The sequence below is a fragment of the Perissodus microlepis genome, chromosome 10 (assembly GCF_051167445.1).
Source record: "Perissodus microlepis isolate ML-2025 ecotype Zambia chromosome 10, ASM5116744v1, whole genome shotgun sequence".
Classification (NCBI taxonomy): domain Eukaryota; kingdom Metazoa; phylum Chordata; class Actinopteri; order Cichliformes; family Cichlidae; genus Perissodus; species Perissodus microlepis.
Genome location: NC_140470.1, coordinates 29,413,235 through 29,439,342, shown reverse-complemented (window position 1 = coordinate 29,439,342; position 26,108 = coordinate 29,413,235). Strand labels below are relative to the sequence as shown.

Sequence of the window (26,108 nt, the reverse complement as noted above, 5' to 3'; positions counted from 1 at the left end):
TGATGGACTTCGATCATGGGTCTCTTCCATCCCACTCTGAACTTTGATTCTGGGAATATAATGAGTGGGGTACAAGGTTTCAGAGTGTGCAAATGCAGTTTTCAGATGCCAGCAATCACTTCACTAAGTAGTTCGGAGCAGTTTCAACACCCTCTTTGTTCTCGACTTGTTCAACATCTGGAAGCGGGCCAAGTGCATGCAGCAGAGAGAAAAGAATAAAAAGCTATGGGCTGTATGTTTAATGCCCAACATACACAAGATGTTTCTTCTTTTCTTGTAGCCTTCTCTGAACTGTACAGACTTGTCAGCCTTGCTGCTTTCAAGTTTCTGAATTCCACCTTCACACTTAGAGTTACCCAGCTGATCATGTGTACTTACAGTCACAACATGCTAAATGATGAGACTGAAACAATACAACTTCAAATTTGTGGTAAACCTACAAACACTGTCTAAACACTGGTTCACAATGTAAGGGAATAGTGAGAGTAAGATTGCTAAAGCAAAGAAGCGTTCAAATCCAAATCTGCCAAGGCAGCTATTGTGTGACAAGAAATAAATACAGCCTCTGTAGCAACCAGACATTAAAGATAATCAGAATTGTCTTTATTTGGCCAAGTTTGTGCACACAAACAAAAAATCTAACTTCAGTTCTGGTTCAAAAAAGAAAGGTTTTGTTAAGAAAAGACAAATTGCAGAAAGTCTTAAGAAACTATATGTGCAAAACTAAGAAGTGCACTGTACATATGACCCGAATGATAGAGCAGGGAGTTATTTCACAGTGTTCATCAGAGAGACACCCTGAGGGAGGAAACCATCTCTGTGATGGCTGGTTTTAGTAAACAGTGCTCTGTAGCGCCTGCCTGAGGGCAGCAGGGTTAAATAGTTTATGTCTGGGATGTAAGGACTCTGCAGAGATGTCTGTTTCCTAACCCTGAAATGTACAGGTTCTGGATGAATGGAAGACCAGTGCCGGTGATTCTCTCTGTAGATCTGATTGTCCTTCGCAGAAATGCGTTTCTTGTGCACCCTTGTAAAACATCCACAGGTTTTACTTGTTAGGCCATAACTGATTTGGTGGGACTTGGAAGACAGACTGATCCTTTAAACTATGTGGTAACACTCAGAAACAATAGACTAGTCTAAGCAGCCAATCCATGATAGAGCTACAAGCTACATGATGGCTGCAAAGCAAATGAAACATCAAAAACGTCCATCTTCTTCCACCAGACTTTACATGGACATGTACTTAACAATATTTAACGATTTTGTTTTCATCATCAGAGATGATAATGCAGTCAGTGTAGTTTTGGCCAAGCTTTCACTTTGAAGGTTTGGTTGTAGCTAATCAGATTCCTCAAGTCCTTAAAGTCTGGTGGTTTTTCTACTGTCCTGGTGACAGCCTGCCCGGATTACCATTTTGTCAATTCTTGATGTCAGTCAACTGTCATGAGTCCTTTATTCTGCAGTCTATCTTGTCCTTGATCTGCAGTTCTAATCTAATCCGAACCCGCAGCAGGTGTTTCCAGTATGCTGAGCTCATCAAAGGAGCAGAGCAGAACAAGGATCACTATCAGCTGCAGTCCAACATGATGGATTCAAGTCACAAAACATATAGTATTATTTAGTTTTTTCAAAACAAACGCAAAAAAAAAAAAAAGCAACTCTCTGAGATCAAATCCGACTCTCTGAGAAACACTGCTGTCTGGAATGTTAGCAAAATGGCACAACTCACTCAAAATCAAGATAAGAGACAAGAGGCAATCGAAAAGCATGTCTCATGCGGGCACAGATGCTCTGGGCCAAGCCAGACTGGCGCAAGAACGGGTTTTACAAAATGCCGTTGCTCAACAGAAACCAACATCCTGATTTCCAGCGGTCCTGCTACCGTGTTCACTCTGGCATGTTGTTATGTTGCATCAGTGCAAACAGAGAAGAAGACAGAAGTCCTGCACACTGAGATTAAAGTTCAGCCACCGTCACATAATGCTGACTTTTCTTTTTCTTTTTAATCAGCAATGCCAAACAGTCTTTCCATGGTTGCTGAGTTTAGCAGAAGTCAAATCCTCAAGCATCTTTGGTTATAATTTTCAAACAGCCAATCTGTTGTGAAAGAAATGTAACATGCCTCTAAAGATGCTCTCTGTGAACTGTTCTTTATGGCTTTCACTGGCAACCAGTGTTCTTTCTAAATAGCCTCTGCTCAACGAGGAGAAATAAAAACTTCTATGTTTAAAAACCGCAAAGCATATAAGATGTTCCCAGTTACTAAAGGCGTCTGCACTTCCAGGTTAACACTCACATCTCTATACTGACATTGAAGTGAAACAGATTAAAAGAATATCTGCAGTTTTCTCAACTCCATCTTAGGTGTTTAGATTCTTTCAGCCAATCACATGTTGTGCTACTCTGAAAACCTTATTTCCAGTCACAGCAGGCAGCTGTTTTCAAACTGTGTCCTCCTTCCCAGCAGACAGAAAGTTTTAGCAAACAGCTTGTGAATTATGGATTTTGAATTCTGACGCTAATGCTAATGCTATATTGAATAATATAATAAGGTGAGAAATATGCATTTTACATAATCTGAACTAAGTTATGGTGCTGGGTGGACTAATCTGACTGGTGAAAATAAGAAAGCACTCCAAGTATTTAATGTGCTTACACATCCTATTAAGTGGTTATATGCTTATGACATCTGTTTTTTGGGACATAGCCTAAAGAGCATTTGTTTTTGTTTTTACTAGTTGCCAACAGACCTACTTTCACTTTTACTATTTGCAACACTGAGCTGCAGTGTGACAGGGCTACATGGTTTTGTGCATTGCTGTGCTAAAAATACAGACATGTGCAGGTTTACCACCTGAGCAAGGACACGACGTAACCTTGAGTCCTGGTTTTCAGATCATTTTCTGCAACTTTCAGGTTTTAATTTAGAATGCAAACTGTGTGTTTATTAGTTTTTGTTTTTTCAGGGCTGTTCTTTTGCACAGTCAATATGTATGTAAACAGCTCATGCACGCGCACATGCACTGTTACTTTTTAACGAAACTGTTTATAGTGCCACATTTCCTCTTATTTAAATCCTGTAAGTGGCAGTTGAGCTGCAGAGAGGAGGAGAGAACGAGTGGGAGTCAGCGAGAGAGGGAGAGAGGGAGAGAGAGAGAGAGAGAGAGAGAGAGAGGTTAAAAAGCGTTCAGATCAAGATTACGCAGAAGTGGATCAGTCAGTCCTGAGAAGACGAAGAAGAACACAGAGAAAAATGAGGATCTTCGACTGAAATCTGGTATAACTTGAACCCACACCCACGTCATAGTCATTAGTGTGCTTCTATGATAACTACATAACTGTCGATAATCTAAATATTTAAAGATGAATTATCACCGTTAAAGCAGCATGCTTTTGTACAGGTCTGGCTAGAGCTGATCATCATCATGCATTTCTTGTAGTCTGAGTTTCATTAATGTGGTTAAAAAAAAAAACAATACTCAGAGTTAAAGCTGATTTTGACTTTTGCATTATTAATATTTATTTCCCAGATTTTCTATTGAAATATTATATTTTTCTCATGATTAATAATAACCTTGCTGTATGATTTTCACACTGTGTTTACGTCAAAAGTGAGGCTGAAAAGAATGGCACAGTCTGGACTGAAACAGTCTACTTAACAGCATGTTTTTATTTTAAGTTTCTTTACGGCTGGAAAAATCAAGTGTCTTTACATAAATGTATCTAAATATATTTGTTGTCTACAGTGAGTCAAATACTGAAAAACTCTGAAATAATTTATTACTTATGGCTGCATAATTCAGTCTTACTGAAAAATTCCAATGTCTTATCCAATGTTTGATATCAACTCAACTTTGATTGAGTTGCATACATGTATTGAATAATAAACAAATATACCGAGGCTTACAGGATTGCAAACACAGACCAATGTTGCAGGTTAGTTGGTCTGAAGGGAACATTTGAGTCTAAAACTTTTAAAGTGTTTTCTTTGTGACCACTGTGAATGAATTTCAAGAATTATATTGACTAAAAAGCGTAAAGCAGAAGAAAAATAATCCCTGAATTAACTGCAAAGTAAAAACTGCAAAGTACAGAGAACCTCTGCTTTCAGTGACAGTGCAGATCCAGCCAGTGTCCATAGGTCGCTTAGCAGAGAGTCCGGAGGTGACACTGTCAGTGTGGAGTTAGCTATTATTGCCAATATTGACAGAACTGTGGTGATGCTCCCAAAGTGACAGTGTGTCCTTGTTGATCATTATAGCATATATCATTTAATGTATTTAGATATTTGATTATGACATTAAATATCGACTGAAGGTACAGGAATTTGTATCAGTCGTGCTTAAAAAGTGGTTCTTTGCTGGCATCAAGCCTTAAATCTTGTTTTCAGTTCATCTTTAAGTTCTAATCTTTTGTTTTTTTCCTTCCAAGACTTTTTCCACCAGGGGTCCTGGGGGTCCATCTTTTAGCTGGCACACCCTGTACCCTCCTCCGCCTGGGCGGTGTGGCTGCTGTCAGCATCTCCAGGGCAGATCCATCCAGCTTCAGTAGCCTCCAGTAAGGTGAGCTTCACAACTTCAAGTAAAGTTCCCCACATTCTAGGAAAGGCTGCTTCAATGTGCCATTGTTATTGTCATGGTCTCACTTGCAGCTGCTCTTACAGACGTCTGCCTCCACCTCTTGGAGAATTAATGAACACAAACTGCTTCAGCAGCAGCTGCATTAAAGCTATAAGATGCACCCTAGATAAGAGCCAGACAAGTTCAGATAAAAACATGTTTAACTGGGTTGAGTTGGCAGACAGAGATGCTCTGAGCCGTGCTAGTTTGGTACAAGAACCGTTTTGTTTTTTTTAATTTTCTTGCTCAGCAGACACTAACATGAAATCGTGTTCACAGCAGATAAACCTGCTGAACTCCAAAAGTAAAGACCAGGGACCAAATATCAGTGCAATCAGTGCAAACAGCAAGGAAGGAAGAAGCCCTGGACACAGTCCAGGTTACAGACCAGCCACTGTCAATGTAACACTGGCTTTTCTTTATCAGCAATACAAAACAGTCTCTCCAAGGTGGCCGAGTTCAGCAGCAAACCAGAGCTTTTACCCCACATAATATCTGCTCAACAGGGGGAAAGGGAACCATATGGCTTTTAAGTTCAAGCACCACAATGCATTTGACATGTTTCTAACTACAAATGTTCTTTTTGATTGAAGAGAAATTTCAGCTAAGATTCATCTGAATGCTGCACAAGTAGAAAAGTTGTGCTACCACCAGCGCCCCCTTTTTTTTTTTTACCTCCAGATTAATACCTACATCCCTTTAGTGACATTAAATTGAGACGGAGCAAAAAGTATCTGCAGTTTCCTTCAGCACCAACAAAGATTCTTTCAGCCAATCACTTTGAAAATATTTCTAATCACAGCTTTAGTTTAGTTTTTATTAGTTTAGTTTTCCAAGTTCACAAAATTGCTTCAGTTTGTTTTTAATGTTTTTCAAGTCTAGTTTTTATTTATATTTAAGTTAACTGAAATGTTTTTTTCATATCTAGTTGTAGTTTACTTTTAGTTAATTACAATAACCTTACTGGACACTTAATGACAGTGTTATAAAATAGCTTGTGAATTGTGGAGTGTCAGATTTCTGACACTATATGGACATATCTATATTGGACGTAAATAGAGGTGATAAATATGTCTTTTGTTGTTTAATGTGTTTGGTTTTTTTTGTCCTTTTCAGTCTCCCATGTGTTCACTCCATAATTTATCATGCAGTGTGAAGATAATTCAAAGAAAGTTACGAATAAACTGAAAGAAATTACAAAAATATAATAAATGAAGCAAAATTACAGTTCTGTTTGTGTCTTTGTGGAAGAGGCTACTAATAATGTTTTGTTGCATCTATACCTTCTGTATTACAGCAACAGAGGTGGCGACTTGTAACAACAGAAGGATGGTCGGCAGCAGTAAGCCAGCACCTTCTGACTGGGACACTAAGTCGGCCATGCCCGGGCCGCCGCTGTCATACTGCTCCGAGATGCTGCACAGCCAGGCTGACTCCTTCCTCATGGCAGCCCGACTCGTCCGCAGAGGATGGCCCAATGAAGGGACCAAAACAAACAGGCAGTCTTCACAATCTGATGGTTCAGCACGTCAACCCATTTTCACCAGTTCAGAGGGGCATAAGGCTCCACTCAGGGTTAGGATTTGCCGTAAGGACCCCATGAGAAGTTGGACTCTTGATATGAGCAGTGGGGAGACATCCCTGGATGGAAAGACGGGCTTTGAAAAAGATGATAAAGCCAAAGAGACATCGGAAGGTGCAGCCTCACCAAACAGACCAGAAGAAAGACAGACAGGTGTAGTCTATGTTTGGAAGTCTAGCTGTCGCATCACATGCAGACAGACCAGAAGATTTAAGGCCCCGGTGCTACCAGCCATTGCTGAAGTTGAAGTTTAAAAGAAGACCTGTAATTGAATCTACAGGTGTATGAAGTACAGGGTTAATGGTGATTGTAAACTTGAATTAAAAAGTGCTAAAGTACCTGTGAGTTTGTTTTCGCTTCATATAAATAATTTCATTTGCCATCAGTTCAGGAGTTTTACAGATGAAAACCTTTGTTTTTGTTCTTCATTCAACTGAAATTATCCACAACCAAGATGCTCTTAAAACACCAGAGTAAGTCTAAAATGGACTTTCCACTGTTGACAGTGTCTGTAAAAGTTACACGACTATACATCTCGCAAAATCCGAACACTGAAGCCAAAATCGACCAGAAAAGGATTTTTCTTTAAAATAAACTATAATAATTCATAAGTACATCAGCTCCCTGACTGGCAACTCCCGATATACCAGCAGACTAGCGAAACAGAAGGTTAGCTAACAATCTCTGGTGATTAAAGCTACATTAGCTAATGTTTTGAACACCATTTAGAGAACAAAGATAATTCCAGAAAATAAACTAAGATACGGTGTTATTAACACTATTAATTAGTTGTTTTTAAGGGTGCTCTGATGAAAGGGTCTAAACTCGCCTGTGACTGAGAAAAACGGTATGATGTGAGCTGAGTTTAACAGCAGCGCCATCTAGTGGCTTTTAGTGGAAACAGCAACTTCATTAACAATACTTCCCAAAAGGATAGGATTTGATTTTAGTAAACTGTGCTTGTTTTACTGTTTCATTTTAGGTAATTAAACAAAGAGATGAGAAAATAAAGTCGATAGCTCTGGGTGTTGCCCAGCTGTCTCCAATGAAAATGTGGTTATTATTCTAACTACAATTATTACCTGCAAGACGCTCATTATGGCTCATTTTTTTCCAGGTATAACAAAGAATAAACACGGGAAAAACAGACAAAAGATACCAGCTTGGGGGGAAAGGAGTTATTAGCTGAAGTGCAAAAAGCACCACCCTGCCTTTGCCATCGTTGTTTAGTTGTAGCTCAAGGAAGACGTCATTTTACCGTAGTGTACTTGCACTCTAGTCTCTTCATTCAGGCTTCAAAGAGAACGTCAGGTATTGTTTTTCTTACCTGGAGTCCACAACGCGTGGCAGTTTTTCCTTCAACCTCAGCCACATCTGAGCGATCATTGGGACAGGCCTAATTTTTTTTTTTTTTTTTTTAAACGCATTTATTTTGTTTGCGCACAGCCACATTTCAGTTCAAAGCCCTAACACCAAACTACAGAGACAACTAACTGCAGAAACGCACGGTCGCCACTCTCCAGGAAAGACGATACTTCAGATTATAATTACTCCCAGATTGACGAGTGCGCATCCTTCATCATCACAGAATGCCACCTAATGCACCAAGCATCAATAGTGATGAATTAAAAAAAAAAAAAAAGTAACGCATGAAGCATCTACGTGCACATAATGGTGTGGACAGAGGTCCAGGTGACATCCAGGGAACACAGACGTTTGGATTTAGGAGTCCCTGGAATTGGCATGCTGAGGTCAAACTGGGATCGCTCACAAATGACTGAAAAATAAAAACCGCAGGGGCTCAATTGTAGTTCAGTAGGAAACTTCCTTTTTCTTTATGGACAGTTTCTATTGAAACAGTTTTATCTAATGACTTGGACCATTAACAGTAACATTAAGAATTAAAAATACAAAGATCATTACAAACCAGAATGTTTATTACTAATAAATGCCAGAGACACTGGCTGAGACGACGACACTGGCCCTCAAGTCCGTCAAGAAAAGAAAGAAAAGGAAAAAAAAAGAAAGAAAGAAAAAAAAAGACATTTAACTTCAGAAACGGTCATTTTTAAAACCAACGGCGTATGAAGAACACGATCTAAAGTGACAAAACATTTCCCCTCCCAGCACATCCCACACACCCCGCAGGCTTCCAGATGTTGGGTTCAAACAGCCTGGAACAGTCTTTTAACCTGTTTTACAACTGATGAAAGCTGGCAAGTTAAAAATCCTTCTCAGGTACACTGGAATCCATGTAAGGAGGGACAAAGAGGAAAGAAAGGGGAGGGGGAAAAAGAATTCCATAATCAACATTATCCTTGACATTTGAACTTTAATCCTATACCCACTCAATGTTTCATATTCCTCCCCAAAACCTGGAAGCATCAGAACAAAATTTACTGAAAACTGTATTTATTTGTCAAAAAAGCTCCTTTACAGCGCCAAGATTTTCAACCTGTAAAGCCATCAAACATGTAAAATACAACCCTTACAATACAATAGAATCAAAACAGGTACCAAAAAGTACAGTAAAAATTACACTTCCGGTGGAAATGTGGAAGGGGACGAGGAAACAAAACAAAAACACGAGGGAAAAATAAAAACTAAAACTGATAGGGTTTAAAAAAACAAAAACAAAAAAAGAAAAAAAAAAGAAAATAGAAAAAAAAAGTTACATTTCTGGTGTTTTCTGTACAAATGGTCTTCTGTCATAAAAGAGGTCGAGTCTGGCCCAGTGTGTGTCCGTCCAGCCGTCGGTCTCACTGGATCGCTGGAGTCCTGAGGGGTGAAACACATTAATGACACAGCTGGAACAAACCATTCAAAGTCTAATCTTTTCAAAGGGAAATTAAACTTTAAAAAAAGACAGCTTTCTACGAGTATTTTAACTTGAAAACTTCAATCTGTTCTCCACTTACAGCAGCTATTAGTAGCTCAGTGCCAAGTGAAACATCTAAGTGCTCTCTATTTCACTTTCAACAGCAGAGATGCTCCTGACAGCCAATTTACTCAAGTACAAATAGTTATGCTCGTGTTAGTTCCTGCATCTGTTTGGGTCAGAGTCTGAGGCTACAGGAGGACGTCCACATGTTCGCCAGTTTACTGTGATCAAATACTCGTCTGAGACACAGCGCCAACTATAAATATGTCCTCCAGGTGTTCAACTGGAGTTGCATTAAAAAGAAACCAAAAATAAAAACAACAGAGCAACTAGTCATCAGCTATGTCTGCAGGCATCTGTGTCCAACAGTAAAACAATCCTGAACAATGATAACTGCAGTCAGTCAGCAGCAGGTGGCTGCCTAACATCTCTAACATCTTGGGGACCAAGATGCCAAGATGCAACTGCCTGGCATTTCTGGTGACGATTGGAAAGGAATGCTTTCCCCATTTGGTGAAAGCCAGGACTGCCCCTACAGCTATGTTTGAGACAGTGACAGGTCAAATCAAAGGGGAACTCATGCAAACTTGAAATTACAACAGCAAGGTGTGAGCGGAGGTCTAATCAGTCTATCCACTGTTTAAACTGGAATACTTAGCACTAGGACACAGTCGCACATGTTGCGTTGTAGCAATGTCATACCTTGCACTGCCAAGTGACCATCAGTATGGCTTGTAGTTGGCCTGGTGTCCCCCCCGCCTTGGGGTTTTTCCATAGCTGGCATTGCCCTGGTCTGTGAAGGAGACGCAGTATTAAAGCAAGAGCTCAACATCTGACAGATGATGTTTGAGTGTTAAGTAAAGAGCAGGACAGGACCCCAGTTCTCCAGCTTCCCAAACTACACTCTAGAGGCTTGAGAAGAAAACATGGCACTCAACGAAGTCTTAAACACTAAAGATGGGTGGCAGGAACGAGGCAAAACTCCAAGAGTCAAACCAGGAAACACGAGCCAGATGTGTTTTGGCACATTTTAGGTTGTTAATGCAGCACCAACTTTATGCATCTATAGAAATATAACTGAGGGAAAAAATGAACATCTTAAACGTTATGTTAGCAAGTTTATCAGAGCAAATGGAACAGCTCAAACAAAGGTCTAGAAGTACTGGCATGGCTACATCAAGCAGTTTACTCTTGTACTGTGGCTGTAGTGGGGGAGGGGTAAGGGGAAACAATCACACACTCAGTACTGACGCGTACACCTCGGGTTTGGGCTTCGATGTGTTAACTGTTACTCCAAGTTACAACTCGTCTGCATGTTTGCACTTACTGTAATCGTATCCAGGACCATATCCGTAGTAACCAGAAGAGTAGTCATAGTTGCTGTAGTTGCCATATCCACCATAGCCATAGCTTTGGTTGCCATATCCTTGGTTCCAGTAGTTTCCATAGCCCTGGTTCCAGCCCTGGCTCTGACCTGAAACACAAAGTGCACATGAGTTTGGTCTAAACTTCAATATCATCCAACTTTGTACACGAAAAGTTCCACATTACATATTAGAATAGAATAGAATAATCCTTTAATTGTCCCACAAGGGGAAATTTGTTTGTAACAGCAGCCAAAAAGACAAATATACAAACAAACAGTACACAGGACATGGAACAGAAACATACACAATTTTTCTTACATATTTACATTAAGGACAATGGTTACTATAAACAGAGAGTACTGTACAGTTATTAAATTAAATAAAAATAATACCCATTACCACTAAAACGTGCTGTCAACGGTGACCTAGCCTCTTAGCATTTACCCGATCATACAGATTCAAAACAAACAAGAAAATCCAGAAAGGAAGAGGGTGATCATCTTCATTTACCTCCACGGCCCCTGCCTCCTCGGCCTCCATAGCCACCTCCACGCCCTGTTCCGTACTGCTGCTGCTGGTACACCTCCTTTGGCTGAGCAATTTTCAGCTCACACTAAAAGAGATATACATACTGAAAAATCCATTCCTTTATGTGGCCTTTAAAACAAAACTAATGTTAAAACCGCCTTGCAATATTTATAAAAAACATCTGCAATTAAAGAGTAACCCACTTCCCCTGTGTATACAGAGAAAACTCAAAGTTGTAAATTTCAAAAACATCTTAAGCATTAACTCAGGGTTTAACTACTGACTTGGTCAAATATCAGTTTGCAATAAGTTAATCTGTAGTGGCTTAATCTTTGTCACTCTTCACCAAAACAGATCACAGGTGAGGCTGCACTGTCCACCAGGTAGCTGATTAGAAGCTGATTTCCAGCTGTACATCAGCACTTCTGGAATAACTGCTTACCCGGCCACCCTGGATGTTGTGGTATTTCTTCTCCAGACACTTCTTTACGCTGGTTTCCTCTTTGTATGTGATGAAGATGAATCCCCTCCTTTTCTTTGATTTGGGGTCAATTGGGAGCTCAATGGTTTCGATCTGAAAAAAAGGGAGGATTGGAGAAAAGATTTTGATCAGAAACAACAAATACAGTGCATGTAGTATGGCAGTATGGCAGTCTCAGGAGTAAATTATCTCTGCTTTAAAAATGTCAGCCACATCATTTAGTCAAACTTCAAACACACAAACAAGTGCCAGAATATCTCAGTTATTATTTATCCTTAATACGATGACTTCCTCAAATTAATCTACAACTTTGTTGTTTACTGGCCTGTGGTGATGTACATGTGGTTAACTTATGGCTTAGACCAGTTTAGCTGGTAAGAACAGGATTAAAACTGTAAATAATGTGTTGAATTGCATGAGTACACAAAGTTGGGCAAGTCAGTGGCTCTCAAACATATCCACGGAGTTTGTACAGGAGAATAAAAATAATACTGCCATCTACCCAAGTTTAACTCTGGAAACACTTAACCAAAGAAGACTCAACATACAAGAGAGATGTAGTAGTTGCTGCATTCTAACTGCAGATATTTAAAATACATTTTATTTGAAACCAACCTCTCCAAAGGCGCCGAAGTATTCCCTGATGGTTTCCTCAGTTGCTTCTGGGTTCAAACCCCCAACAAAGATCTTCTTGACGGGATCCTTCTTCATAGCCATCGCCCTCTTAGGGTCGATATTGCGTCCATCCAGTCTGTGTTCCTTCTGCTCGAGTACCTGTGGATACAGACATATTACCATTAACAGACAATAACAGCACAGAGATTAAAGTCATCATCACAGAGATGACTAATAATGCAGACAAGGCAGTGTGGCTGATTAGCATATGATTCATTTATATAACTAAGAGCCGTTCTCCCATAAAAGCTTCTGGAGCCCGTTCGGGATGAAATTATGCTCAGTTACGAGGGGAGTCACCTTATCCACGCTGGCCGAGTCTTTGAAGAGAACGAAACCAAAGCCTCGGGATCGGCCAGTGTTTGAGTCCATCTTGATGGTGCAGTCTGACACCTCACCGAACTTACTGAAGTAATCCTTCAGGTCCTTTTTACTCGTATCCCAGCTGAGGCCGCCCACGAACATTTTCCTGTAAAATTACATGTAGACATTGCTAACATTTCTCCATTTACAAGGTTTCACAGTTTATTTTCCCAGGGCTCATCATGCCATCACGAGATGCTCGCACACATCACATGTGGCCAACCACAGTCCAACCAGACACTCACCCAGCATCCTCCTCTCCTTTGCTAGCGTCGATCTTTCCGCCATCTGTGTTGTTGTCCTGCTCCTCGTCCCCGGCCATCTGCTCCAGCTCAGCTCCATTCTGCTCCTCCTCTCCCTCGTTGCCGTTCTGCTCTGATGTCTCCATGAGCAGGTTGTCAGCGTCTGCCATTCTGACGGTGGGATCTTCAAATGACTGAGATGGGACAAGACAAAGTTTGAGGGATTGGAGAAGTAGGTAGCAGACTACATTAAACCAACATTTATCAATTCACGCACAACACTAACTGGCAGCGGTATTGTTTTCTTTACGTTTTTGATGCTTTATAAATACTCTTCAACAAGGACAAGAAACCCTTTGTTCATATCACTACCTCAAATAACACTGATTAAAATTCAGCCACACTTATGCTGACTTTAAGTCGCTCTCACATTGGTTTTAAACTCACTCATACTTAAATGTACATTACATACTCTGCAGCAGGCAGAACTTCTAAAACGCTGTTGATTTATTTACCAAAAGGATCCTATTGATCTATATGATCTAACTGCAAAGTTTAACCAAAACAAAAAACGAGGCAGCACTTCCCATCTGAAAATACTGACGTTTAAACTACAGAATGGCTTTTATTAGCTTATAATAAATGTATGGTTTTAGTCCTATATTATTTGTTGATCTTCTGTGATCAACTAATCGTGTGTAGTATTTTAAACATTTGTTACTTTACATCTTAATTTCTAGTCATTTTTAGGATCCTACATTTTTAAATGTATAGTTTTAAAGGTCCTTTGTTAAAATAGTTAAACATAACCAATAGCATCATAACAAAACAACAGAATAGGCACATGGCTTTAAAAACACCCGGGATAAAAACTAATTAACTCTAAACAGATACACACAAAGAGTGTACTCATTTAAATTCAAGTAGCAAGAGAAACTATTTTTTCCCAGAGTTTGGAAATTACTGTATAAGGAGAGCCGAAGCATGGCCTAAAGATATTTCTATTCGTCCCTATTTTCAGAGAATATTGAGCATAAATCGGAATGCTAATAAAGAGCCGCATACATAATGCTAACTGAATGCTAATTTTAAGTTAAAGCGTTAGTCCGATCATTGCAATGGCGCCATAATCGGCAGGTTATTTATTATTTACACACCACCGACCATCATCAGTAATAAGACAGTTACACGCAGTTGTGCGTGCACCAGTGACCCCACAGCCGCGGTTGAAAGGAAAGAAAGAGCGTGAGTCTTCCATGTTGTCCAAACGTTTAAGCGGACCGCGCTTTGCTCCGTTACCGCTCGGGGCAGACAGCAGGCCCGGCTATCAGATGGGCAACCAACCAAACACAAAAACCATTTAGATGATATAAAGTGCACTTAAAAACTGCCATTATGCACAACGGATGAGAATCATCAAGAGAACAAGAGACTCATAGCGTGCAAAAGCCGCGCTAACGCACATTAGCACGCTGCAGCTAACGAACTAGCCATGCTTACAGGCTAACAAGAAAACACCGCACACGAACAAAATGGTCGCCGCAGAAGAATCACGATGAAAATAAGCACGATATAAACCGGAACTCCTACAGTTACTATTTACTACTCTTATATTTGCTATTACCCAAAATAACAATAAAAACGTGTTCTTACTTTGACTGAAAATACCGGGGACGCCGAGTGGCTGTTCAAAATGGACACGCTCCAAATTCGCCGCTAACTCGTGGCAACATATATATGACCGGATGTGACCAAGAAACAACCACGTCGTAATGTCGGCATGCGTGATTGGACGAAAGCGACCTTTTTGAAGTTAAAGGCGTTGGATCATTGGTTGACTGTTCGCCCGCTGTGACAAAAGCCACATTCAGTAGCCAAACGTCCTTCCTGCTTCCTGCGAACTGCTTTCTTTTTAGAGTGGCGTCTCAAAAGAAACGTTTTAAACGTGCTAGGCTTAAAAAACGTGAATAATACTAATGTGTGTTTCCGTATCTTCATTTTAGTCGGCTACAAATAGCTTCAAAAGTGAAACCGATGTTTGTACTGTAGCTTCGCTACATTGTTACGATCCTCTACGACATCAGGGATTAAAGAAGACATTTTGTACTGTACATATTTGTCACACTTACATGTTTCAGATCATCAAGAATATTTTAATATTAGACAAAGATAACCTACGAAAAAATAAAAATACCGTTTTTAAATGGTGATTTTATTTATTAATGGGAAAAATGCCCCTATGAGAATTAGTAATCGCCCCCTAAACCTAATAACTGGTTGTACAACCTATGGTAGCGAGAACTAATAAGTCTTTCACATTGCTGTGGAGGTTTTTTTGGCAATTATTATTTGTAGAATTAATAATAATAATAATAATACATTTTATTTGAAAGCGCCTTTCAAAACACTCAAGGTCACTGTACACAGTAGAATAAAAGCAACATAAAAGCAAGCAGTTTACAGAATTGTTTTAATGTAGTCAGATTGGAGGGGTTTTGAACCTGAATGTCCTGTTTACGGTCATGCCAAAGCACCTGAATCTGAATCAGAATCAGAATCATCTTTCTTTGGCCAAGTTTGTGCACACACACACACACACACACACACACACACACACACACACACACACACACACACACACACACACACACACACACAAAAATAGACAGTACATGCAGTATATATACAAACTATAGTTTTTTTATGGCAAGTCTTCCAGGTGCTGAAGCAGCAAAGTGACCCTAAACAATCACACTACCACCATGGTGTTTGATTATTAGTATGATATTCTTTTTCTGAAATCTGTTAATTTTACACCGGATGTAACAGGTCTTAAACCTTCCAAAAAGTTCATCTTCTGTCTCCTCAATCCACAGAATGTTTTCCCAAACGTTTTGGGGATCATCAAGATGTTTTTGGCAAATGTGGGACGAGCCTTTGTGTTCTTTTGCAGTGGTTTCGTCTTGGAACTCTGCCATGGATAGCATTTTTGCCCCCAGTCTCTTTCTTATTGGTGAATGACGACCTGACCTTAACTGGGGGAAGTGAGGCCTTCAGTTCTTTAGAGGTTATTCTGGGTTCTTTTGTGACCTCCTCGATGACTCGTCGATGCTCTCTTGCAATAATTTTGGTAGACTGTCCGTCCACTTCCTGGGAAGGTTTTTTCATTTGTGGATCATGGCTGTTACTTATTGATGTGTTATACTAATGCAAATTTTAGCATTGATCCGTGTACAAATATAGGTCTAATATTGCTGATGCCAATACTTTTACCCTATAAAGGCAGCATATGTAGAGGAGAGCAGTGTGTCATGATTTATGAGATGAATCATCATTAATTAGACACGTATGTGAGAATGCTGTTTGTAGATTACAGCTCAGCATTCAATACCATCGTTCCCTCGAAGCTGGACAGGAAACTGCAGGATCTCGGACTGAGCAGCTCCCTCTGCAGCTGGATCCTTAGCTTCCTGTCTGACAGACGCCAAGTGGTCAGACTGGGCAGCATCACCTCATCCCCCATCACACTGAACACTGGTGCTCCACAGGGGTGTGTACTGAGCCCTCTCCTGTACTCACTCTACACCTATGACTGCACAGCCACTAACAACTCCAACATCAGGGGTTCGAATCCACTGAACAGCTACCCTGAGGTACTCCTGAGCAAGGTACCATCCCTACACACTGCTCCCCAGGCGCCTGCATGGGTCAAATGCAGAGAAAAACAAGTAATTTCCCCACGGGGATCAATAAAGTATACATTATTATTATTATATATATATACACACACGTAGAAAAACATATTTAGTATACACATTCAGTAATGCATACACTCTTATATTGTACATATATTTATTCATATAACTCTCAGATTTAGCCATTCTTATATTTTGCTTGTTCTTATGGTATTGTATTTTTGCACACCTCTGTTGCTTGTGAAGCTCGCACACAAGAATTTCACTCGCATGTACTGTACCAGTGTACCTGCACATGTGATGTGACAATAAAAGTGATTTGATTTGATTTAATTAGCAAATTCTGAACAAATTTTAATGACTACTGTATCACTGTGAATTTCCCCCACAATAATTAATTAATACAACAAAACACACTTTTCAGCATTTGACGCATCCCACACAAAAAAGCTCATATACAGAGAAAATTAATAGAGAACAGGACTCAGGTCAACTTATTCTTGCAGAACCTCCACAACAGCCCCAGGTTCTCATGCAACACCACCCCTGTGTTAAAGAAAATCTTTCCATTCAGGAGTTGTATTCTGTAGGAAATTGAGGGAAAGTAGGTTTAAACTATAGTTACAGGCCAGAGAGTGATTCTTCATTTACACCAGAGCCAAATAATGTGGGGTAGAAACAAATGTACTTAAAACAAAAGAGTGCTGGGGATTTGTAAATAGGGCAAAAGGTGCCAGTCCTGGTGGTCAGGGCGACTGTTTACTGCTAACCCGGGCAAGTTGAGGCACGTACAACATGGACACACACACACTCATACACACACACACACAGTAAAGGGTATCTGTGGAGACAGTTGTGTTTCTCCTGCAGTGGTCACTTGTAAACAGAATGAGAACTGCAGCAACGACAGGTAAGAACGCAGCACATTTTAAACATGACTAAATTCTTTCTTTTTCTACTTTTTTTTTCAGTAAAAATATTTTCCAAGTTTACTTAATCCATCCAGTTGTGTCAAAGTAATGATTATGCACTATACTAAATGTGTAACATGACTGACATGCCAGTTGAAGAGTTTGTTCTGGAAATGGAGGATGGAAAGGCCATCAGGCTCAAACCTCAACCCTTTTTGGATCTTCACCCAGCAATAATAATCTAATTAGAGCTTTATGTTCCCATCTTGCTTTTCCCTGCAATGTGGATTTTCCAGATTTGTAGATGTGGATAAATAAAAAAGTTAAAAATCCTTAACTGGAGTGGGTATTGTTATTCAATTTTAACTAAAATTATGTATTAGACTTTGTCTTTACATCCAATATTAACTTTTTAAGAAGTCATTGCTTTATAGAACCAGATTAAAACATGACACAACCTGTTTCTTGCACACACACACACACACACACACACACACAAAAAGTATGGTTGTAGTGCTAAGGCCCATACATTGTTACCAAAGACCAAGTATAAGAGTGAGAAAAGTTGTCTTAGACAGTGTGACTGCTTTTGTTGTTCTAATAATGATCTCTTAATGCATGTGACTCATTCAAACTTTTTTTTCCACAGCAAAAATGCATTAGAAGGCATAGACATGGCTTTGCAAAGCGGTGACTTCACTCTTTTACAGAAGTATAGGACTAGTTTATTGAGCTCCCTCCTGGAGTGTCTGAAGGTTGCCTGGTGACTGCTCAGAGCTAATCACATTAAAAAAAGGCTTTTTGCACTTCTACTTGTGTCGGGATTTATAAAGTGCGTATGGATTAAGTGGTGGATTTTGGATGTTTTGATAAACAGATCTGGCTCCTTCTGGTCGGAACAGGGTTACAGATTCCCTGTTTTTCCAGTCTGAGTAATCTGCTCCCTGTACCCTTACATTTACTAAACATGAAAATGGCATTTGCTAATGCTTCAAGCTATTTTTGACACACACTATTACATTGTAAAACTGTGTTGTAATTTGCATGTACTCATTTGCCCTAAACAACATACTTAAGCTACTTCTGGCTGCTCCTTTGCCCAAAGGGTCGCTATAGTGGGGAGCTCTGCAAGTTTGATTCAAATAGTTTTATGCCAGATACGCTTCATAATGAATAATGAAGACATTTTTGTCTTTGGCCGGAATTGAACCAGCAACGGTTCAATTGTAAAACATGTTAACCACCAGAACAACTTCCAGATAAACATAATCTGCTTTCTGGGATAACCACTGCACACCATTGGAGCATTAAAGAAAAAAATCCTGTCAGAGGGAGCATTGGTCATTACAAGAGCTTGAAAAAAGGTGGCAGCTGGACTGCTTGAGATTGTGAAGACATTTCACTTTGTATCCAAAACACTTCTGTTCTAAAAATAAAAGGCAGACAGTCCCAGGTATTGGCAGCTCATTGACCTGCTATTCACCATGCGAGTCATCACATGAGCCAAGGTCTTGGGGGGGGGGGGGGGGGGGGGGGGAAGAAAAAAAAAAAAAAAAAAAAAAAGGGCACGAGTCATTACAGTCACTGGGGGTTAAAGGTGAAACCACTGTGAGACTTTGCGCCATCCCACGATGTGCTTTATTGATGTTGCCTGAAGCAAGGTGTGAGTGGGCTTTTAGAAGTGTGAAAATCACATGTGGTTCCATTTAACTGACTGAACTAAATTAAATACAAAGTTACAAAATATAACAAAAATTATAAAAATCTCAGAATATTACGCAGATTATATGTGGTTGACATTGGATTTGTAACTGTATAACTATTTTCACTGTAGAGGATGTGCAAATGTTAAGGTTGTGCATCTATTGCACTCTGCTTAGTTGGATGGGTTGCAGAGAGATGGCCGAATTCAGGAATGATTTCCTGTGCCGTTCAGTGATGCAGATGGGCAATCTCGTAAGGTATATGCAAGAAAAGGGTCTCAATATTGCAGGTGTGACACCAGGACCAGACACTGCACAAGGGCCTTCAATGAAGAGTAAAAATGAAACTGACAAAAGGCAAGCTAAAGGGGACAAAAATATACATTTTATTACAACCCAAGCATTTACTGCAAGATTACAAGTTTCTGATGGTCAGTGTGATTGGGGTGGCTGTATAGGCAGTGTCGTTAGCTGATTGTTCTTACACGCTAATCACTAACTACACTACCAGTACAACCACCATACACACCAGCGCAGCTGTATTTCCTTCCAGACTGACCTGCTTTACAGGTAAATATAGATTCAGTGTTTTTCAAAGAACTGTTGGGATGTTTTATCTAAAAGTCCTAAATGTTAGGTTAACTAAAAACTGTTTAAGAGAGGGAGGAAAAAAACAAAAGACATGTTATGGCCAGTAGCTGGCATGAATCTATTTATTTCTTTTCAATGACAGTTCAATGTTACTTTATTCACACTTTAATTTAAAAAAGACAATTAGAGTGAAGAATTATTTAAAATATCAATTTTCACATCTTAAAAACATACTTAAACAGCATTACTTTAAATCAGGTACAAATAAGCTTATCCTTTAAAAGATGTACAAAGTCTGTGGCCTAAATCCAACATCAGCAGGAATCCGTTTTTTTGGTTTGTAGCTTTGAGGCTAGGATCGCGATTTGCTGACCCAGTGGTACTTGTCAACACGAGGCCCAGTGAAGGTGAACGTGGCTCGATAGGATCTGAAGCCTTTCTGGCTTGAGAAGTGCGCTCCAGCAGGAGCGCCATGAGGTGGGAACATGTCTCCTGGAAAGCCTTTCCGCTTCTCCCTCACCCAGCTCTGAGGGGCACCTGGAGAGAACTCGCTGAACTGAAGACAGGTACAACAAAGTCATTTAGAAAACCTGACATCTCTTAGAGAAGTTACTAAAAATACTTTGCAAAGTTCTAGCTTTGAAAATTTTATTCAGCAGAATTACATTTTTAGCCAAAAAAAAGACTCTGCTCCTGAAGATGGTCAATCAACTTGCACTTTCAGGAAGCCTATTTTCCAAGTCTCATGTTAATGAGCTTACAGAGAATGAAAATGTTGAGATATAAAACGCTACCATCATCATCGTCATAAAACAAGCTTGGGAGGCTTTAAATTGTCCTGCATTTCATATATTGAACTCACCCTGTAAACACTGTTGGGGTTGCTAACAGTCGGAATGGTTTTGGGTTCACTGTTCATGTGTGGGATTTGAGGGCAGAGGGTTGAAAGGCTGCTGCTGCTGGTACTCGTGCTCATGCTGTTGTCTCCACCTCCATCTTCATCCTCATCTGATGAGCTTCCTGATGGGACCTCGAGACTCGCCCGTTCCACAGCTTCATGGATGCGGCGGGACAATTCCCCATCACCGCGCCGACAGTTGTCCACCACTGAGATGCAGAATGGACTGCTGTGTTCACCATACCTGCAGGGATTCAAAAGAAAATTAGAGAAACTGACGGCAAATTCAGGTTTCACGATTTCTTTGTACATGTACAATGACAATAAAGGGCTTTTCCATTATGAGGCCAGTATATGCACGAACCAGAAGTTCCACCTTAACACTGCTCTAATCATTCGTTCCCCCACCACTCCTTGTTCTAATGTTCTAGAAACCTGCCAGAGCTGTAACATCAACCCGACTCATGTGCTTCAAATGTCTTTAGTTTAGTGGCAGGAAATTAGGACAAAAAAGCTCCAGCAAGGAAGCCAAATCAGCCCTTTTCAGTCACAATCCATTCCTTCGCTTAGCAGCAATGATCAAGTACACAACTATGAATATATTAGTACATGCCCATGACAAACTTAATTACAAGTAATCAGATGCTTATTTGTAAAAATGAAATTACAACTATAGGTGTGGTAGATGCACAAGGTAAAATAGTTAACAAAAAACAGGTCATTTTATCGTTGTGCTAAATGGTTGTCAGCCAATGCAATGGTATATTGATATAGATAAGAACCTTCAGTTTGGCTGTTAACTCCTGGTGGTCTAGGAGAAGTTGAGATAAAGATTTCGTGTATTATAGAAAGACACACTCGCTTTATTGATTGAACATTAGGTTTGTAACTCGCTGAACCACTTGTTAGCTCTAGCTTTGGCATAAAGACACTGCTAACTAATCATATCACCACCTGTTTGAGCCATTTAAAAAAAAATGTTGATTAGACCAATTTATTTGCACTTTTCCTCAAGTCTTGTCACTGTGTGGATGATCATAATTATATTATAATTAAGCATTTACTTCAAACTCTGCTTTTAAACTCTGACATTAAAATAAATGGTTATTCATGTCTTAATGATATCACCATCTGGTTAGTAAGTTAGATGTGAAACCAAATGGACTGAGGACTTTGAAACAAATACACTTTGCAGGACAATAGTAAGTCTTAATTTGGAAGCTACATCAGAACTCTTGTCTTTGAAACCAATGTAACCTGCAGCATCGCACAAATGCAAGGTGACAAATGCAAGGTGACTAATGATTAAAGCAAACCTGCAGGACACCTCTCCAGGGTCGACCCACACTGTCAGCTCCTGGGGCAGGCCCAGGTCCTCGTACCTCACCCCGCTCCGCTCGCAGGCCTGCTCCAGCACCGGGTCCTGCAGCCGAACACGGTTCATACGTAGACACCTGAAAAACACCAGGCAGCTCAAAGCAAGTATTTTATCTAGTGTTGCAATTTCACATGGTCACCAAGATATCAAGTCCAGAAAAAATCCAATTAAAATATAGATGGAGGAGTAGTAGTTGGTGCCAGTTAAAGGTGGTTTAAAGCCAGACAATTAGGAATGGCATCAGCACATTAGTTCTTTAAATGGTACAAAAACAAACTGAAGATCTTTCATGAATCCTAAAATTGTACGATTTCTTTATGTCCTGAATCAAATGAGAAAATACAGAATATAGAACTATAGATTTGCCTATAGTGTGCAATGCAAGCCCCATTTATTTTAATTAGAGCACAAAAAGAGGGGGGGGGGGGTATTTCCCACCACAACACCTAATATTACAGGGTCTAGCACCACTCAAAGTGAGCAGTGGAACGCAACTTTGTGCATTTACTCCAGTACTTTACTTAAGCACAGCTGCAATGCAAATGTATTTCTATTGTGCTGGTTTCTACTCCCTGCACCACCGTAAGGAGTCTTGTACTTTGAGCTGCAAGTCTTCAGACCTCTCCTTTGGTCGCTCAGATAAAGTGAGCAGATTCTAAGTCAAGCATTTTTCTGAGCAGCTGAGCAAAGCTTAAAATTAACCCACCAACATTTAGATGGATATCCATTATATTCCTGTGAATAAACCTGAGAGCTGCAGTCCTGCTTCTTACTGCGGCCAGTAGAGTGGAGCATTACAACACATTTCCATTTTTAAAGTGTTTTTCCAGGTGTTTTGATCATTTACAAGGTTAAATAACTCAAGTATAACAGTTGGTATTTTAAGTAAAGAATCAATACTTATAATTACAAAGTGGGTTCATAATATTTGTTGCATTTCTGAAGGGAGCAAGAGTTTCGTAACCTTACAATTTTAAAGATTTGGATACTTTATAGCCCAGTATATTTAATACAATCAGCAGCTGCAACATTAAAGTGATATTCATTAAAAAATAAAATCAGTAATTGTATCGAAATATACAAAATAACAAAGTTACTAAAGCAAACATGTTCATTAAGAATTTTGATTGAGAAACATTTACCATTATTTCAGCAGCAAGACCTTTACTTAATAGATACTTTACAAAACAGCTGTTCACTACAAAAAGGTTCTCAGGCTCCGACTCAGCCACTTCATTTTTATCTATACAGCAACAAATCACAACAACAGTCACATCAAGGCAGTTTATATTCAAAGTTAAAATGCCTGCAATAACACTCTGGATGTAGTACATGTACATAAACCACCAGTCTGAAAAATAATACTTAAATCATTTTATTTTTAAACATTTATTTCTGATCAAATAATCTGAATTCCTGTGGGTCCCCGACCAACTTGTCTTATAGTAAATCCATACAACTTAAAAGGAGAGTGCCAAATGGATACACATTCAAGCTTTGAAACAAAGTTTTTCCTCTTAAATTTAATTGAGTTTTAATTTTTAAAATTATGTTTGGTTAACTTTTTATTTTTAAAAGGAAGCAGGACCTTCAGCCATTTTGAAACAATCAAAAGCATTTGCTTTTGGATTACTGACCTGTAGGCCTGACCCCTGGCGGGTGCACTTGGGTGCCAGTGGTTCTTGTAGTTCTCAAACAGAAGAGAGGTGAGGGAAGCAGCAAAGCGCTCTCTGCTGTCATTGTCCAGACAGCCGTATCTCTTCACCAGCCGAGCCAAAAAGAACACAGCGGCAGCAATTTCCTCCTTCATGGCGACACACTTACCGAGCACAGCAAACTCAAACCGTATTTTTAAAAAAATATCTCTTCAGATAAAACACATGTAGGGATCCTAGTACCACAGAAAATAAAAACTTCCAGAGCAAAGTGGAAACCAAACAATTCAAGCAAACATATTTGCTGCTGAAGCTCAACAGAGAACTCAGCTTGGATTGTAAGGCAGCTTCATCAAAGACACCAAAACACAAATATATCCACATGCATCTAAATGTGCAAACGCAGCAGCACCCTTTTCAGCAGTGAAACCTCACTCAAATCAAATTCTAAAAGAGTTTTTAATAAAACCACAGTTCAGCTGTGCGACCAGCTGCCACAGCTGATGCTGATTTACTTAATGACTCCTCTCAGGGTTAAAATGTAAACAACGCCCTGTCTGCACTTTTTCAATGTTAAAATGCCCCAAATTCAATGAAATGTGTGAACAGTTCTGTGCAGCAGGAACAGACTTCTACATTAAATCTGTCCATAAAGCCCAAGCAGAGAGAATATTTACATTTCTCAGCTCATCAGCACATAAGAAGAGAGGCATCTCTGATGATGGTGCAAGGCTGAAAAAGTTGTTTTTACAACATATTTATTTTGTTGACTCAGTTTCATTTAAAATCACTTTCACTTATTTATGGTGGTACTAAGATGGTTCTGGGGCCGTTCTCTGTGGAGCTTGGATGTTCTATACCTGCACGTGTTCTCTGTGGTTCCTCCCACAGTCCAGAGACATACATGTATCTAGAGTGATTCTAGAAATATGCATGATGGACTAGCAGGCCATCATAATCCTAGCAAGATATTTACCTCTGGAGTTGTTAGTCAGTGATTACATCGAGCCTATTTTGCTATTTAGAAAAAAAGCTGGCCTTAACCAGACACTAGCTGAAATGTGACTCTAATCATGCTTGTAATTGATTATTTATTTTTATACAATGAATATGTAGCTTGCAAGGAAAAAGAACAATACATATATTTTTGTTATTCATTTGTTTGGCGTTCACGAACAGCCTATTTTGTCACCTGACTATATACAGTGATATAATGAAGATGAAAGGAATAACGTGATAGTCTGCCATGTCATGTCTTTTCATACATGAGCGAAGCAATTGTGCCACAGGCCTGGCAAAAACCATTACAGTGCACAGAAAGCCAGAGGCGGGGAACACAGCTGTGAGATACTAATGTAAGTTTTCCAAACAGTTTATCAGACAGGTCCAAGGTTGTTGCCTCAATTTTGGGAAAATGAGTGAAACAAACACAGATCCTTTTTTTGTACACGCAAGTGAAACCTTCCTCTAAGTAGGCCTGGAAATTATTCTCTTGATAAACTGATTAATCGGTCAACTATCCTATTAACAAGGGAATCTGTGTATTTTCAGGTTTCAACATGACAAATAGTGATGGAATCTACTTCAAACACACATTTTTGCTTTTCTTTTTAACCTCACTAATAAAACAGGGATTGTCCCCTTGTTAGTTTTTTTCTGTTTCACTTATCCCATCCCTCATCCAGTCCTTGAACCTTGATGATGTATCACTGGGGACCTAAGTAAGCTTCACAGTTGTGTGCATCACTGTTGGGGTTTTAGTCTTTTCCATGTTGCTGATGCTTTGATATTGCTCTCTTGCTCTTTATATAAATATCTCTTCTCATATGTGCAAAAGTTTTAGGCAGGTGTGAAAAAATGCTGTGAACACAGAATGCTTTAAGAAATATAAATGATTGTTTATTGGCCCCAAATGTATTCTGCAGTAGGATGACGACCCCAAACAAACAGCCAAAGACATTAAGAACTATCCTCAGCATAGAGAAGAACAAGAAGTACTGGAAGTGATGGTATGGCCCCCACAGAGCCCTGATCTCATCATCGAGTGTGTCTGGGATTACATGAAGAGACAGAAGGATGCGAGGAAGCCTACATCCACAGAAGATCTGTGTTTAGTTCTCAAAGATGTTTGTAACAATCTACCAAACAAGTTTCTTCAAAAACTGTGTGCAAGTGTACCTAGAAGAATGCAAAGGGTGGTCACACCAATTATAGATTTGATGTAGATTTCTCTTTTGTTCCTTCACTGCATTTTGTTGATTAATGAAAATAAATGATTAACACTTCCATTTTTGAAAGCATTCTTTGTTTACAGCATTTTTTCTTCACCTGCCTAAAACTTTAAATATCTATCTAAAAAAAATCTCTATATATAATTTTTAAACTCTTAGATGTGGTATTGATGTGACAGCACATAACTTTCCTCCCCCAAGAGAACAAATGATATTTACCAATACTAATAAAAAGTTACTGTTATTTACTTATATCATCTACTTTTACATACATTTTTATTCATCATAAATATTTTTTAAAAATC

General features: G+C 39.5%; 2 protein-coding genes and 1 long non-coding RNA gene across 3 annotated transcripts; 1 reads left to right on the top strand and 2 right to left on the bottom strand.

The window, feature by feature from the left end:
• Positions 1-3,144: 3,144 nt before the first annotated feature.
• On the top strand, positions 3,145-6,538 carry LOC146379640 (uncharacterized). The gene is made up of 3 exons (XR_014801448.1): positions 3,145-3,280; positions 4,435-4,565; positions 5,920-6,538. It is a non-coding gene; the product is annotated as an uncharacterized LOC146379640 (long non-coding RNA).
• Positions 6,539-8,123: 1,585 nt separating this feature from the next.
• Positions 8,124-14,528, bottom strand: LOC146379639 (heterogeneous nuclear ribonucleoprotein A/B-like). Its single transcript, XM_084940951.1, has 9 exons — positions 14,395-14,528; positions 12,745-12,935; positions 12,437-12,605; positions 12,077-12,235; positions 11,423-11,554; positions 10,963-11,065; positions 10,413-10,559; positions 9,788-9,878; positions 8,124-8,982 (listed from the first exon to the last, which is right to left on the bottom strand). Exons 2-8 carry the CDS (start codon positions 12,909-12,911, stop codon positions 9,808-9,810), a joined length of 948 nt encoding a protein of 315 aa, XP_084797077.1. The 5' UTR covers positions 12,912-12,935; positions 14,395-14,528; the 3' UTR covers positions 8,124-8,982; positions 9,788-9,807.
• A 4,885-nt stretch (positions 14,529-19,413) lies between these two features.
• Positions 19,414-26,074, bottom strand: btg4 (B-cell translocation gene 4). Its single transcript, XM_084940950.1, has 4 exons — positions 23,555-26,074; positions 21,856-21,993; positions 20,504-20,783; positions 19,414-20,197 (listed from the first exon to the last, which is right to left on the bottom strand). The coding sequence occupies exons 1-4, from the start codon at positions 23,725-23,727 to the stop codon at positions 19,994-19,996; spliced, it is 795 nt and encodes a 264-aa protein (XP_084797076.1). The 5' UTR covers positions 23,728-26,074; the 3' UTR covers positions 19,414-19,993.
• Between the last annotated feature and the right edge of the window lie 34 nt (positions 26,075-26,108).

What these genes read in the sequence shown, in the direction of transcription:
- btg4 (XM_084940950.1), bottom strand. Translation starts at nt 23,727, where the DNA reads ATGAAGGAGGAAATTGCTGCCGCTGTGTTCTTTTTGGCTCGGCTGGTG. An exon ending in GCCAGGGGTCAGGCCTACAG is followed by an intron (nt 21,994 to 23,554) that starts GTCAGTAATCCA and finishes GGTGTTTTTCAG; the next exon opens with GTGTCTACGTATGAACCGTG. An exon ending in ACCCCAACAGTGTTTACAGG is followed by an intron (nt 20,198 to 20,503) that starts GTGAGTTCAATA and finishes ACCTGTCTTCAG; the next exon opens with TTCAGCGAGTTCTCTCCAGG.
- LOC146379639 (XM_084940951.1), bottom strand. Translation starts at nt 12,911, where the DNA reads ATGGCAGACGCTGACAACCTGCTCATGGAGACATCAGAGCAGAACGGC. An exon ending in AAAGGAGAGGAGGATGCTGG is followed by an intron (nt 12,606 to 12,744) that starts GTGAGTGTCTGG and finishes GTAATTTTACAG; the next exon opens with GAAAATGTTCGTGGGCGGCC. An exon ending in ACAACATCCAGGGTGGCCGG is followed by an intron (nt 11,066 to 11,422) that starts GTAAGCAGTTAT and finishes TATCTCTTTTAG; the next exon opens with TGTGAGCTGAAAATTGCTCA.